Here is a 15,830-nt window from a genome sequence, read left to right on the forward strand (position 1 = left end):
GAGCAGAACGAAAGATCATACAGATAACTTGCTAATTTCTGTAGCTGGAAGAAACCCTAAAGTAAAACATAGTTTTGAACTATCAGGACCTTAGGCTTCTAAATGGATGTTAATTGAATGCAGACTGATTAATTTTTGAAAATTAAGTCATTCAGTGTTATATTAATAAATGCCAAGAACCTAAAAGTACAGGTCAGAGTCGAGTCATTTTGGAGTAGATTATGCTAGGTTCTGAAAGCAGTTTAATTTTGTGGTGGTATGTCTTAAAATGCTTAATTTTTAATTTTGGTATAATTTCAAATCCATATAAAAGTTACAATAACAGTACAAAGAACTCCCCTTTTATCCTGTACCCAGATTCACCGGTGGTTAACTTTTTACCCCATTTGCATTATTTTCATTTTCTCTCTCTCATATGTACACACAGACACATTTCCCCCCAAACTGTTTGAGACTAAGTTGTGGACATCGTATTCGTGCACTTGTATCCCTGAGTACTCGAGCATGTAGTATCAGGCACCAATGTCATCTGGTCTAACCATGGTATGATAGTTCTGGAAATTCTACAGTGACTTTTACCATGACTAAGCCACAGCTCATGTGCAAATTTTATCTCTTGCTCCAGGGACTTCCTTTGTATAGTTGTTTTTCCCCAGTCTGGGATCACCAATTGTGTTTAGTTGTCATGCCTGTCTTTAATCTAGGTCTTCTTTAATCTAGGCTGACTCCTCACTCTTGGGAGGAGTACTGGTCAGCTATTTTATAGAATGTCCTTTGACGTGGGCCACTAATCTACCACCTCTTGATGAGCCTTGCCAGCATTAGTTGTCATGTTAAAGATGGCAAAGTGGATTTTCTAACTCCATTATTCCTTCTACATTCACTAGTTGGCATTCTGCTGCAATGATGAGCTTCCTTTTTTCTCCCATTCTTATATTCATATGTGGATTCTTATTTTTATTTTTTTAGATTTATTTATGTATTTGGCTGTGCTGGGTCTTCATTGCTGTGTATGGGCTTTCTCTAGTTGCAGTGAGTGGAGGCTACTCTTGATTGCACTGCATAGACTTCTCATGTTGTGGTGGCCTCTTGTGTTGTGGGGCACGGGCTGTAGACGCACGGGCTTCAGCAGTTGCAGTGCGTGGGCTCCCTTGTACACAGGCTTAGTTGCTCTGAGGCATGTGGGATCTTCCTAGACCAGGGATCGAACCCATGTCCCTTGCATTGGCAGGTGTATTCTTAACCCCTGGACCACCTTGGAAGTCCCTTATTTAAACTTGCTTAATTCAGTAAAATTCATTTTTTTGGGTGCATAGTTCGGTGAGTTTTGTCAAGTGCCTCAAGTTGTATAACCACCACCACACAAGAAACAGAGTTCTCTCATCCCCTAGGTGTTCCTCATGCTACATCTTTGTCATCAAATTCTCTCCCTCCCTTAACCTTTATTCTCTGTCTCTATGATTTTTCCTTTTCTGGAATAAAATGTAAATAGAATCATATAGTTTATGCTGTATTTTCAGTCTGGCTTCTTTCATGTAGCATGATGCATTTGAAATTCAATTCATATTGTTGAATTTACCAATTGTTTCTTTTTTTGCTGAGCAGTATTCTGTTGTATGAATGTTCCCTACTTTGTTTATCCGTTCACCCTTTGAAGGACTTTGGGTTGTTTCCAGTTGTTTGCATATCTAGGAGACAGATTGCTGGGTTGTTAATAAGTATACATTCAGTTTTATATGAAACTGACAAACTTTTCCACAGTGGCTGTTCCATTTCGCATTCCCACTAGCCATGAATGGGAGTTCCTATTGTTCTGCATCCTCCCCTCTGTTTGTTCTTGTCAGTTTTCTTTTGTTGTTATTCTAATACGTAAGTAGTGGTTTTAATTTTTATATCTAAAGACTAATGATGTTGAAAACAACTTATCTTGTGTTCATTTGGCATTTGTATATCTTCTTTGGTGAAGTATCTGTTCATTTCTTTCACCATTTTTTCCCCTATTGAGTCATTTGCTTTATTGTTGCATTTGAGAATTCTTTATACAATTTGGATGTAAGCTTTTTGTCAGATACAAATTTGGAAATATTTTTCTCTTTATTCTCTGCCTTAGCTTCTTTTATATTGTTTTTTTATAGAGCAAAAATTTTGAGTTTCGATGCAGTCTCTTTTACCATTTTTTTCTTTTATGTATTGTGCTTTTGACATTTATCTAAGAACTCTTTGCTCAACCCAGGGTCACAAAAATTTCCTCTGGTTTTTTCCCCTCAGATCAGATCAGATCAGTTGCTCAGTCGTGTCCGACTCTTTGCAACCCCATGAATCGCAGCATGCCAGGCCTCCCTGTCCATCACCAACTCCCGGAGTTCACTGAGACTCACGTCCATCGAGTCAGTGATGCCATCCAGCCAACTCATCCTCTGGCGTCCCCTTCTCCTCCCGCCCCCAATCCCTCCCAGCATCAGAGTCTTTTCCAATGAGTCAACTCTTCGCATGAGGTGGCCAAAGTACTGGAGTTTCAGCTTTAGCATCATTCCTTCCAAAGAAATCCCAGGGCTGATTTCCTTCAGAATGGACTGGTTGGATCTCCTTGCACTCCAAGGGACTTTCAAGAGTCTTCTCCAACACCACAGTTCAAAAGCATCAATTCTTCGGCACTCAGCCTTCTTCACAGTCCAACTCTCACATCCATACATGACCACAGGAAAAAGCATAGCCTTGACTATACGGACCTTTGTTTGCAAATTAATGTCTCTGCTTTTGAATATGCTATGTAGGTTGGTCATAACTTTCCTTCCAAGGAGTAAGCGTCTCTTAATTTCATGGCTGCAGTCACCATCTGCAGTGATTTTGGAACCCAGAAAAATAAAGTCTGACACTGTTTCCACTGTTTCCCCATCTATTTCCCATGAAGTGATGGGACCGGATGCCATGATCTTCATTTTCTGAATGTTGAGCTTTAAGCCAACTTTTTCACTCTCTACTTTCACTTTCATCAAGAGGCTTTTGAGTTCCTCTTCACTTTCTCCCATAAGGGTGGTGTCATCTGCATGTCTGAGGTTATTGATATTTCTCCCGGCAATCTTGATTCCATCTTGTGTTTCTTCCAGTCCAGCGTTTCTCATGATGTACTTGATGTATTTTTTATTTTTATAAAAATACATGATGTATTTTTCCCCCTAGAAGTTGTATAGTTCTATGTTTTACATTTAGGTCTGTGATCCATTTTGAGTAAAGTTTTTGTTGTTGTTGTTGTACTGAGTCTTTGTTGCTGCGCACAGACTTCCTCTAGTTGCAGCTGCTCTAGTTGCCGTGCGGAAGCCTCTCTCCACACTGGCTTTTCTTGTTGCCGGGCACAGGATCCAGTGTCCGTGGGCTCAGTAGTTTTGGCACGTGGGCCTAGTTGCCCTGCAGCATGTGGAATCTTCCCAGACAAGGGATTAACCCATATCCCCTGCATTGGGAGGCAGACTCTTAGCCCCTGGACCACCAGGGAAGGGAAGTCCTTGAGTAAAATTTTGTGTAACATGCAAGCATAGCTATAGGTTTTTTTCTTCACATATTGATAGTTAAGCACCATTTCTTAAAAATTCTATCTTGTGTCTGCTGAGTTGACTTTGCATCTTTGCTAAAAATCCCATCTGTTGGGTCTGTTTCTAGGCTCTCTTCTCTTGCATTGATCTATATGTCTTGTTGGTAATGCCATACTGTCTTTACTACTGCAGCTTTATAGTAAGCCCTGAAATCAATATTGTTCTCTTCAGCTTTGTTCTTTTTCAAAATTGTTTTGGTCATTCTGGTTCCTTTCACTCTTTATATACATTTTAGAATCAGCTTGTCAGTATCTATTGCATTGACTCTGTTGATCTGTTTGGGGTGAAGTAATATCTTCACAACATTCAGTCTTCCAGACCAGGAATATGATATATTTCTCCATTTATTTTTGTCTTCTTTGATTTCTTTCATCAATATTTTACAGTTTTCAGCATGTACATTCTAGGCACATTTTGTTAGATTTCTATCCATAAAGTCTAGTTTTTCTGTGGTTCTGTAGATGATACTTAACTTGAAAAATTATTTTCTAGTTGTTTATTGCAAGTATATGGGAATACAGTGAGTTATACAACCTTGCAAAAAACTCATTTATTAGTTTTAGGAGCTTTTTTGTAGATCCCATGGAATTTTCTACCTAGAGAAATCATGTTTGCAAAGAAAGCAAGATTTATGTTTTCCTATTTATATGCTTTTTTTTCCTTTTTCTTGCCGTGTTGCACGAGCATGGACTTCCACTGTGCGGCTGACTAGGATTGGTAAGAACAGACATTCTTACCATGCTGGTCTTGGGAGGAAAGCATTTAGTCTTTCACCACTAAGTATGATGTTAGCCATAGAGTTTGTAACTATCCATTATCAAGTTAACGAAATTCCTTTTTTCCTAGTGTTTGTCATGAATGGATGTTGAATTTTGTCAAATACTGTTTCTGCATCTAGTTACCTAATCATGTGATGTTTCTTTTTTGGTGTAGAAATGATGAATTATATCACATTAAGGTATAATTTGTAAGCAGGGACTACACAGATCTCAAGAGTTACAGTTTGTTGAGTTTGACAAGTGCCCGTGTAACCCATGCATATATCGAGATGTTCACTTCCATCAAGTCTTCTCATGTCCCTGCCAGCCATCTGCTACCCAGCTCCCAGCCCATTTTATTCCTGTTTATTTTACTACTACTGTTGATTTATCTTTAAGGTATATTTTGACTGCACTGGGTGTTAGCTGCAGCATGAGGGATCTTTGCTGCATCATATAGGATCTTTTGTTGCTGTGCATGCACTCTAGTTGGAGCACACAGGCTTAATTGCTCTGAGGCATGTGGGATCTTAGTTCCCCGACCAGGGATTGAACCTGCGACCCTGGTGGTGCTAATGGTAAAGAACCCACCTGCCAATGCAGATTAGACATGAGAGACTTGGATTCGATCCCTGGGTCGGGACGATCACCTGAAGGAGGGCATGGCAATCCACTCCAGTATTCTTGCCTGTACCACAGCAAGCGAGGCCATGCTCTAGAGCTCATCAGTGGCAACTACTGGAGCCCCTGCACCTAGAGCCTGTGCCCTGCAATAAGACAAGCCAATGCAATGAGGAGCCCTCGCAACACAACTAGAGAGTGGCCCTGACCCCTGCTTGCCACAACAACTGAGCCAAGCAGGCTGCAGTCTATAAGGTTGCGCAGAGCTGGACATGACTAAAGCAATGTAGCATGCATGCATGCCCCTGGTATTGCAAGGCGGATTCTTAACCACTGGACCACCAGGGTAATCCCTCTTACTGTTTATTTTGATATTCAGTTTCTCTGTAATTTGACCAATGAGAGCCCTTTCAGACAGGCTTTATATACTTTTGACACATCCCTGTCACTCTCTGAGTACTTCCTTACCTTCTGGCACAAAATATTGAAAGTTTGTCTTCCATATGCTTTGATTCAGTCCAGGAATCAGTCATTTCTGTAAGGAACCTGGTTCCATTTAGGGGGGAATAATCATTTGAATCCAGTATTTAAGTGCTTGTGGTATAATGAATGTGATACATTTTCTAAATTGGAAATTGTCAGAAAATTTGGCAGTGAAACGTCTTTCCTATTAGTGTTTAGAAGAATGTAATATATCAATGCATTTATAAACCACATTGATAAATAGTTTTGTAAGAACAGTGGGACAGTGAAAGGCAGAGAGTGCCCGTAAACCTAGGTGCATGATCTCCACAATGACATAAATTAAACCCTCCGATTTACTATCATACTAACCAGATTGCCAGATTAAAATTGGACAGAATCTGTTGATTTAGGTTTGTGGAAGTCTCTTCCACTTAAGCAAAATTATTTGTTTATTTACTTATTTGTATTTATTTTTAGCTGCACTGGATCTCTGTTGCTGCACAGGCTTTCTCTAGTTGTGGCAAGTGGGGGTTGGGGCTACTCTCTGGTTGTGTTGTGAGGGCTCCTCGTTGCCTTGGCTTTCTTGGTGCAGGGCAAGTCTCTAGGTGTGGGGGCTCCAGTAGAGTGTGGCCTCGGTTGTTGTGGTACACGGCATGTGGAATCTTCCTGGGTCAGGGATCAAACTTGTGTCCCCTGTGTTGGCAGGTGGATTCTTAACCACTGGACTACCAGGGAAGTCCTCTCATCCACCTTTTTTTTTTTTTAATATTTATTTATTTGGCTACAGCTGGTCTTAGTTGCACCATGTGGGATCTAGTTCCCTGACCAGGGATTGAACCCAGGTCCCCTGCATTGGGAGCACGGAGTCTTAACCACTACCAGAAAAGTCCCTTCTTATTCACTTTTGATGGGAGTGTAGTGTGGAAACATTTCACATCATCTGGAGAAGGTGAACGTGGGCAGGGCCTTTGACCCAAACAGCGTACTCTAACAATACTCTTGTGTTTGTGAGCTGGAAAACATATCTAATAATGTTCCCAGCAGCATTGTTTATGATAACCCCAAACTGAAAAGAAGCAAAATGTCCACTACGGCAGAACAGATCAGTTGGTCGTGCACACTCATATGCTCTGTATGAGTAATCAGTGGTAAAAATGAGTGAGTGGGTGTGGGTGGGCCTCAGCAGCACCATGTGGAGCAGAAGGGGCTACAGGAGAGCCCGAGGGCAGCGTTCTTCAGTTAAAGTTCACTAGGAAGCAAAGTGTTAGTCACTCAGTTATGTCCCACTCTTTGTCACCCCATGGACTGTGTAGCCCGCCAGGCTCCTGTGTCGGTGGAATTCTCAAGGTGAGAATACTGGAGTGGGTAGCCATTCCCTTCTTCAGGGTAGATTCCCAACCCAGGGATCAAACCCAGGTGTCCTACATTGCAGGTGGATTCTTTACCATCTGAGCCACCAGGGAACCTTCTTGACCTGTATGCAGGTCAAAAAGCAACAATTAGAACTGGACGTGAAACAACAGACTGGTTCAAAATTGGGAAAGGAGTATGTCAAGGCTGTATATTGTCACCTTGCTTATTTAACTTAAATACACAGTACATCAAGTACATCATGCAAAATGCTGGCCAGTCTGAATGAATCACAAGTTGGAGTCAAGATTGCTGGGAGAAATATCAACAACCTCAGATATGCAGATGATACCACTCTAATGGCAGAAAGTGAAGAGCAACTAAAGAGCCTCTTGATGAGGGTGAAAGAGAGAGTGAAAAAGCTGGCTTAAAACTCTACATTCAGAAACTTAAGATCATGGCATCTGGTCCCATCACTTCATGGTAAATAGAAGGGGAAGAAGTGGAAACAGTGACAGATTTTATTTTCTTGGGTTCCAGACTCACTGTGGACGGTGACTGCAGCCATGAAATTAAGACACTTGCTTCTTGAAAGGAAAGCTATGAAAAACCTAGACAGTGTATTAAAAAATAGACACATCACTTTGCCAACAAAAGTCTATATAGTCAGAGCTGTCTGTGGTTCTTCCAGTAGTCAGGTATGGATATGAAAGTTGGACCATAAAGAAGGTTGAACACTGAACAATTGCTGCTTTTTAATTGTGATGCTGGAGAAAATTCTTGAGAGTCCTTTGGATTGCAAGATCAAAGCAATCAATCCTAAAGGATATCAACTCTGAGTATTCATTGTAAAGCCTAATGCTGAAGCTGAAGCACCAATACTTTGGCCACTTGATGCAAGAGCTGACTCATTGGAAGAGACCCTGATGCTGGGAAAGATTGAAGGCAGAAGGAGAAGGGGACGGCAGGTGATGAGATGGTTAGAGAGTTTCACTGATTCAGTGGACATGAGTTTGAGCAAACTCTGGGAGGTAGTGAAGGACCGGAAAGCCTGGCCTGCTGCTGTTCATGGGGTCGCAAAGAGTCAGACACGAGTTAGTGACTAAACAACAAGGAAGCAAAACCAAACGCAGCATAGAGTGGAACATGGCCTGTGGGTTTTGGCACCAGGGGGAAACGGTCACCCATGGATCAGGCGGCCAGTACCTGGTGGGACAGGGGATCCTTTCATAGTGTACCAGGTCTCCAGGGCATGAAGCCTCAGGATCAGTACATGGGTGTTACTACTTTGTAAACTTATAAGTCTTTCTACTTCTTAGCGTTTTATTATGAAAAATTTCAAATAGAGAAAAACAGTGTTCAGTGAACATTCATATCCCACGATTTAAATTCTGTGGTAACTTTTGGGGAAGTCCCAGTTCAGAACTGTTTATGTTACATATATATTAATTTCTGTTTGCTTCTCAAAGATTTTGAGGTAGTATTTTTTCTTTTTGGCTTCACCATGCAGCTTGCAAGATCTTAGTTCCCTGACCAGTGAAAACCTGGCCCCATGACAGTGAAAGTGACGAGTCATAACCACTGTACTGCCAGAGAATTCCCCCAGATGGTTTTTATTACAGTTATTTAGATCTTAAAGAAATTCTAATTGGAGATTATTTGTCAGTGATTATAATGTTAAAGGAAATGAATAATAGAGTTCTGTAACCTTATCCCAACTATTGATTTTTTTTTCCATTTAGAAAAATTTTATTGAAAAATAGTTGATAAACTGATTTCAATTATATACACATGTATATATAGATGTATATAGATATTTGTTTTTTTTTTACATTTTCTTCCATTATAAATTATTACAAGACATTAAAAATATAGTTCCCTGTGCTGTACAGTAGGTCCTGGTTGGTTATCTGTTTTATATAGAGTAGTGTGTATATTTTAATCCTAAATTTCTAATTATCCCCCAACGATTGATTTTTCAATTCTTATATGTGTGTTCATGTTTTTATGTGTATAGTTAAAAGTTTATAGTTATAAAGTGGTAGCTTAACTTGATTTAATAGACATACTTGCAGAAAGAAGGCATGAGTGATTTGTTTGTGCTTTCCTCTCCTTTATCCTTACTGAAGAATAACCTTGGGGAGACTTCTTTTTAGAATCTTGAATTGAGAGACAAAGTCCTGTCTACTTACAAGTAGTTCTTTTCTTTTTCAGGCACTTAGGAAGGTCATCGTCTCATTGACCATGTCCTTTTCTTTCACCCAGCCCTATAGACCCCATGGTGCCACTCAGCTTACATGTGTTGTTTAAATTGGATAGAAATTTACCCATTGGTAACCAGCTGGTTGTTAATACAGCTGGTTGGTCTTAATTTCTTCCTCCAGAGTAACATAAGTCTGCTTTTCTTTTCTGACAGCTACATCCCCAGTTCCTTCAACTGTTCTTTTTTATTCTCCCCCATAAGTATTTTTTTAAATTTTTTAAAAGAGTTCTAATATATGATTGTTATTTAAAATCAAATTGGTATTTTAAAGACAGCAGTGTCTTTCCCATTAAAATAGTCATGAAGACGTATAAGAGGAAATTAAAAATCATTCTGAAAACCAAGAAACAGTGGCTATCAGGAATTAGGCCAAGACAAGTGTCTTTGATGACGTAGTCTTTTATGTTTAATGAAGTGTAATTTGTCAGCTTCTTCATATGAATGTCCAGTCTTCTAGCTCATTTGGTTGTAAAGACTTCTCATTCGGTTTATGTTGCTTTGGAGTCTTCAGGAACTGACAGGGTTGTGTGCGTCTGAGTCCCGCTCTGGGCTCTCTGCTCAGTTTTTACCTGTCATCCATCCTTCAGCAGCATTATGCTGCTCTGGTGTCCACACCCTGTGGTGAGTCCTGAAGTCCAGTCCTTTTCTAGTTCTTCTCTCAAGAATCTGTTTACAGTTCACTGACCTCTGCATCCCCACTCTACTGTTCAGCCTATCGAATGAATTTTTTAAATTTCAGACACTTTTTCAGTTCTAAAATCTCTGTTTGGTTCTCTTTTTATTTTTTTGCTGAAATTAATTTATTTACAGTGTTTCTGGTGTAAAGTGATATATATATTCTTTTTCAGATTGGTTCTATTTTTTAATTTTTTTTTTTTTTTCTGTGAAGATGGCCTCTCATCCTTCGTAAAAACATACTTTTATGTCCTTGGACATACTTATTAAAAGCTGCTATGAAATCCCTGCTGCTAATTCCAGCATGTGAATTGTCTAGGGGTTGGTGTCCATCGATTTGTTTTCTGAGTATGACTCATGTTTTGTCTCTTTGTGTTTTGAAGTAATTTTGAATTGGATCATGGGTGTTGTGAATAATAGGTTGCAGAGACTCTGAGTTCTGTTAATACAATATTCTTCTGAAGAGTATTGATGGTTTTGCTTTCACATTTAGTTAACGTGATTGAACTGAGACAGTGAACCCTGTCTCCTGAGATCTCAGTGTAGTTATGCTGGCCTGTGCTTGGAGCCTTGGCACGAGTGTGGTTTAGGAGGCAGCCAGAGATCAGGCTCCAGCTGCCCCTTGTGGTGATTCCCCCTCACTCACTTCTGCTGTGGTCTCCTGTTCTCCAGCCTAGTGGTCTTCAAGCCAGTGAGGCCCTCTGTCTCTGGGTCTGAGGCCTGCCTTGTGCCAAATGCCATAAGCCCAGAAACCTCTGCTATTGATAGTTCCAGTTCCTCCGTGCAAGTATCGAGTTCCATCCTGTATCTGCCCACCTTTTCACATTTTTTATATTTCTTTTAGAGTTTATGTTTATCTGGAATGTGTTTGGCCCAATGGGAAGTTCTTGGCCATTACTGAACACAGAACCCTGTACCAGTTTCTTTTATTGAAAACAAAACAAAACACCCTCTTTTTGCTTATAGAAGTAATACATTTTCATTGTAAAACATTTGGAAAATTTAGAAAAAGTGCACACACACAAATTATAAATTGATTGTAATCTTATCTCCAAAGATAACCACTGTTGACATATTGTCTGTTTTTTTATATCATTCTTTTCTCTCCTTCTCCCTCCCTTCCTCCCCCCATCTTTGTTACATGTAAACAGGGGTGGGGTGGAGTGCTTACCTTCCCTTTTCATTACTGAGTCCCTGTACCATGTGAGGCAAAACCTGCTGCATGGCTGGTCCTGGTGGTGTAGTACCCATTGCTAGATGTCAAGGATCAACAACCGCTCTCACAGGCAGGTACTTTGTTCAGACATCTATAACTTGCATTTAAAATGCCTTGATAAGTAGAGTAGATATAGTTGAATTATTTAAAAATAATTAGCAACTGTTAACCTCATTTTTAGCAATCAGTATCTCTGCAAGGTGGTGCAGAGATGTCAAAGGTGTAGGGCGCCCAGTTTCTGTCTTTGATGGTAGCTTTTCATTAGAACATTTAAAATAACCTGTGTATATTTCACACAGCTATATATCAAGTAGGGTGCTAACTGCAGTACCATTTTGAAGTTCGATTGTTATTAATTGGAGTTTTAGTGCCATTTCCCAGTAGGAAGACAGTTCCAACCTTTCTTCTTATCATTCAGCTTTGTGATTTTGGCGGGCTGTGTGACAACAGGTAGTGTAATAATTAGGGAGGCTAAGCTGTAGTCCTAGACAAAACTAAGATTTCCTGCATTAGATTCTGCTGTCGTTCTGTGTACAAAGCCAGTTCGTTTCTGAAAGACTCTAGATTCACATTGATCTGAAATTCCATTTAAAACCAGAATGCAAGTCCTTTTTTATTCTCCAGAGGTAAGTTAGAACTTAAATTATTTTTTACAATATATTGGGTAGATAACATTTCTCAAAAATGAATGAAGTCAGTGTTTGGGGTAATTATGACAGTTTTAGTTTACATTCATTCTTGTGATGCACTTAAATTATGAAAATCTCAGTTGTTTGTTTGTTTGTTTTTTAATCCCCAGCAGCAAGCCCTTGCAGGGACCCTGGTGGCAGCAGCTGGAAGTGCAATCGAAACGGATCCCTTTAAGAGACAGCAGGCGGGAGCCCCGGCAGGTATGTCATGGAGCACAGGCTCAGGGGCCTACAGAGCCAGTTGGCTTCTTAGTTTGGGAGTTCCAGTGTAGTGGCCACCTGTTTCTGAAGCGTGGCCCTTAAAAGAATTTAGTTCTGGTCCGTTTCTACTTCGAAAGTTAATTTTTCTTTGGGTAGTAATCAACAAAATATTCTTGTGCATGTTTATGTGTACTGAAGTTAGAAGTTTGTTAGTTGAATAGGTATATTCCAGTTTCATTTTCTATGTGCATTTATAGGCTCATGTCCTCAAGTGTAAAGCCATCTGCCTTTTCAAATTGTCATTCATTTTTTCAAACTGGATTTTTTTCTCCAACTTAGAAACTTAATACACATTTTGTGTAAAAGATTCAAACAATTCAGCAGGGTGTAATTTGAGCTCACCTCTGGTTTGGTATTCCTTCTCCATTCCCTAGCCACAGAGCTGGCTGCATGTGTTCATTTTCCCAGACAAGCATTGCTTCAGGTGTGTCATTCTGAAAAAATTAAAATGCAATCCTATATGCACTGTTACGCCTTTAATATTAAATGACTAGGTTACATTTCCCAGTCATGGACCTCATTCTTTTTGATGGCTGCAAAGTATTGTACCCGGTGCATGGATGTTTCCTTTATTCATTAAAGAATAATGTTAGCATTCATTTGTTAGTGTTACCTTTTTTCTGTTATAATAAAAATAGGATTAAACCTTTAGTTTCACATTTTTTCCTACATGTCTGTGCATGTTTGTAAAAGCAGCTGTCCAAGAATGAGACCGCTGATCAGAGTGTATGCATAGTGAAGGGTTTAGTGGTGCTAAGTTGCCCTCCAAAAGGATAGGGCCAGGTTTTGCCCCATTAGCAGTTTCTGGTTCTCTCAAATTTTGGCCATGTTATTAAGTATGACCAATCTTTTAATCTTTGTCAATCTTACGGGTGAAAAATGAAATGTTTGTTTTGAAGTGGATTTCTTTCATTTCGGTAAGGTGGTAGTATCTCTTCACATTTTTAACCATTTGTGAATGTGTCCCTCCGCTAGCTGTTTGTGTTCTTTGCCCATTTCGTCTGTCTGGTTGTTGAGCCTTTTCATATTAATTTGTAAGAGCTTTCTGAATGTTGCCCATCGTGTATGTTGCAGATATTGTCTCTTAGGTTGACGCTTATCCTTTGCCTTTTTATGATGCTATTCTTTATATTTACAAGTTTTTAACAGAAAGAAAGTGTATTTATCAACCTTTTATGGCTTCTGCATTTTGGTTCATGCATAGAAAGGCCTCTCTGTTCAAAGATGATAAAAACACTTACACATGTTTTTTCTACTCCTTTTGTGGTTATTTTTTTACATCAAACTGCACCTTTTCTGAAAATTATTCTAGAGCAGTCTAAGAGACCTCGACTTGAAGTGGGTCACCAAGGGGTAGTTTTCCAGCACCCAGGGGTGAATACAGGAGTTCCTCTCCAGCAGTTAATGCCGACAGTTCAAGGTAAGACCCAGCACCAGAACTAGCTCTCTTAGTTCAGAAAAAGGGAGTGCAGAGAGGGCTTAGGGAAGTAGCACCAGGCTGAACGTGTGCAGTCCAGGTAGCATATCCTGGTGGTTTCTGCCACTGGGATGTTCCTCTGAGTCCCACTTAACACAGCATGAAGAAACCACTGGAGACTAGCTCTTGTCACCTTAGCAGAGCCGCACGCCCCACTGTCCTCAGCTTCTCTCTGGTTTTCCCTCCTGTGTATTTTCTGACTTGCTGCTGTGGTAGGGACCCTGCGGTTAGTCTGTGCCTGCTCTGCTTGGTGCTAACTCGCAAAGGCCGAGCGCCTTTCTTTCTTGTTTGTGTGCTCATTTATCACGTTAGACCTAATACACACAGGTTTCCCGCCAGTTAAATTTCCCCTTTGAGTGTGTGGTGCTGTCAGCGCAGGGTCTGTGACAACGCTGGGAGGTGGAATCGAGCCCCGGAGTCAGGGCTGCTGGGTCTGCCCTTTCTTGCAGGAGGAATGCCTCCTGCCCCGCAGGCCGCCCAGCTCGCCGGCCAGAAGCAGAGCCAGCAGCAGTACGACCCCTCTACTGGGCCCCCGGTGCAGAACGCCGCCAGCCTGCACACGCCTCCGCCGCAGCTGCCCAGCAGGCTGCCCCAGGCCGGCCTCCCCGCCGCACCACTGCCCCCCGCGCTGCAGTTCCCCCCACAGCCGCAGATGGCGGAGCCCCAGACCCAGCTCCCAGTCCCCGTGAAGACGCAGCCGCCCAACGCTCCGGCCCCCGCGCCCCCGCCCGGCCCACTCCCCACCGCTCCCCCACAGCCCACGCCACCCACCCTCCACATCCCGATGCCCGGGAAGGCGCAGATGCAGGCCCCTCCACTCCCGGCCCAGCCACAGGTACTGCGGGCCCTTGCTGTTCCCCAGGTTAGAGGGGGAAGAAAAGACAGGTGGTTTGTTGGATGGGACGGTGCGTGGCCGGATAACACCCTCTCCTAGCAGCTCACTCTCCACTGTGGAGCAGTTAATTCACTAGTTGCAACATAATTTTGTTTGGTTCTGCAGTCCTAGTCATTGTTATTAAAATGTCAGAAAATGACTCAATTCTTCCTGCTGCTCTCTGTACCGAGAGGTGAGTACAGGGCTCCATGGCCCTTGTCCCACCTGATATGCTGGGTCACAGTATGTCGCTGCAGCTCCTGACTGTCCACCAGGCTCTGTCCCCAGGTGCCTCCCCTTGGACGCTGGTTCCATAAGTGGTGGGCACGGCATAGATTTCCAGGCTTGATACATGTTTCCTCCACTAATTTCTTCACCCAGATGCCTTTGTGAAATGTGTACAGTGAACCGTGTGGGGTCCCTGACGAGCAGTGAGGCCAAAAAGCGTGGGCCTGGGGCCCCAGAAGGGGCAGGAGGGAGTGTTTTCAGAGGCTTATCTTAGCTGCGTGTGGTCAGCTGCACAGGAAAACCACCCCGCCCCCGACTGGTTAATGAGGAGACTTCCCCGCTGGATTTGGAGCTCGAGTTCTGGTGATTGGAGATGCTTGCTCTCCCACGTGGTGGTGGTGCCTCCGGCATCACCTGCTTTCCTCCACCTGGCAACTGCTGTGGTAGAGTCTTTATTATTGTCCTCATTAGCCATGAGAAGATTGAGGCCAGAGAGGCTGGATTACATGGCCAGGGTGGCCAGCCAGCGCTGCAGGGGCTGTGACTGGCTCCCGGCATTGACTACAGAGCCTTCTGTGTGCCTTGAGAAGGAGCCCCCCTTCTCCCACCAGGGTGGCTGAGCCTCTCCCCAGGCAGGCTGGAGGTTTTCGTGGAGATGAGTCTTTCTGTTTTGGACATGGTTGTTGAGCCCGGTACCAACTTCATGCAGCACTGATGTCTTTCTTGGGTTTGTTTCCTGCCCTGCTTGACCACATGTACTGTGGGGTGTGATTTTAGAGGAGTTCTTACAGAAGCCATGGAGTTCCATTCCTTCCAGGTTGGGAGGGACCTACAGACTTCTTCTGTGAAGGGCCACAGAGAGGAAGCATAACGGTATTCCAGGCTTTGTGGGCCGTGTGGTTTCTCTCGGGCCACTCAGCTCTGCCCTGGAAGGTGAGAGCAGCCCCAGGGCCCACAGATGTGTGGCCGCAGCCAGTAGAACTTTCCGAGTCTGTGGCTGGTGGAGGACATTTCCGTAGATGTGCAGACAGAAGCTGCAGGTTGTGGGAGGCCTGTCCTTGGCTGTGGTGTCCTCTCCACACTGCAGGTTATAAACGTGCTGTGTTTGCACGTCTCTGTCCCCAGCCCTCTTAGTGGGGGCAGTAACTTGCCTTCCCTGTTCTTTGCACCCCCGCTTGCTCCCGACAGAGTTCCTGTGTGAATTTAACTTCACCTTCAGTCCAGGGAGGGAGGTGAGTTCTCAGCTTAACAAGCTTGGCTCTCAAGCCAGGACTGAGGAGGGCCCCTAACCTTACGGTTTGCCTACCACAAGAATTTGTATTTGCCCTTCAGAATTTGACATTTTTCAATTAAGGAGAACTAT

General features: G+C 42.5%; 1 protein-coding gene across 20 annotated transcripts in view; it reads left to right on the forward strand.

The window, feature by feature from the left end:
* EP400 (E1A binding protein p400) overlaps positions 1-15,830 on the forward strand; it is a 110,267-nt gene that overhangs the window by 25,340 nt on the left and 69,097 nt on the right. For 13 of the 20 annotated variants that reach the window (XM_006045534.3, XM_006045524.3, XM_006045528.3 and 10 more), the window contains 3 exons: positions 11,738-11,828; positions 13,201-13,308; positions 13,815-14,200. In XM_006045534.3, coding sequence (XP_006045596.3) covers positions 11,738-11,828; positions 13,201-13,308; positions 13,815-14,200 — 585 coding nt within the window. The remainder of the gene's footprint in view (positions 1-11,737; positions 11,829-13,200; positions 13,309-13,814; positions 14,201-15,830) is intronic. The other 7 variants (XM_006045527.3, XM_006045531.3, XM_006045533.3 and 4 more) reach the window with 3 other exon arrangements.

Source organism: Bubalus bubalis, chromosome 17, assembly GCF_019923935.1.
Source record: "Bubalus bubalis isolate 160015118507 breed Murrah chromosome 17, NDDB_SH_1, whole genome shotgun sequence".
Taxonomy (NCBI): Eukaryota; Metazoa; Chordata; class Mammalia; order Artiodactyla; family Bovidae; genus Bubalus; species Bubalus bubalis.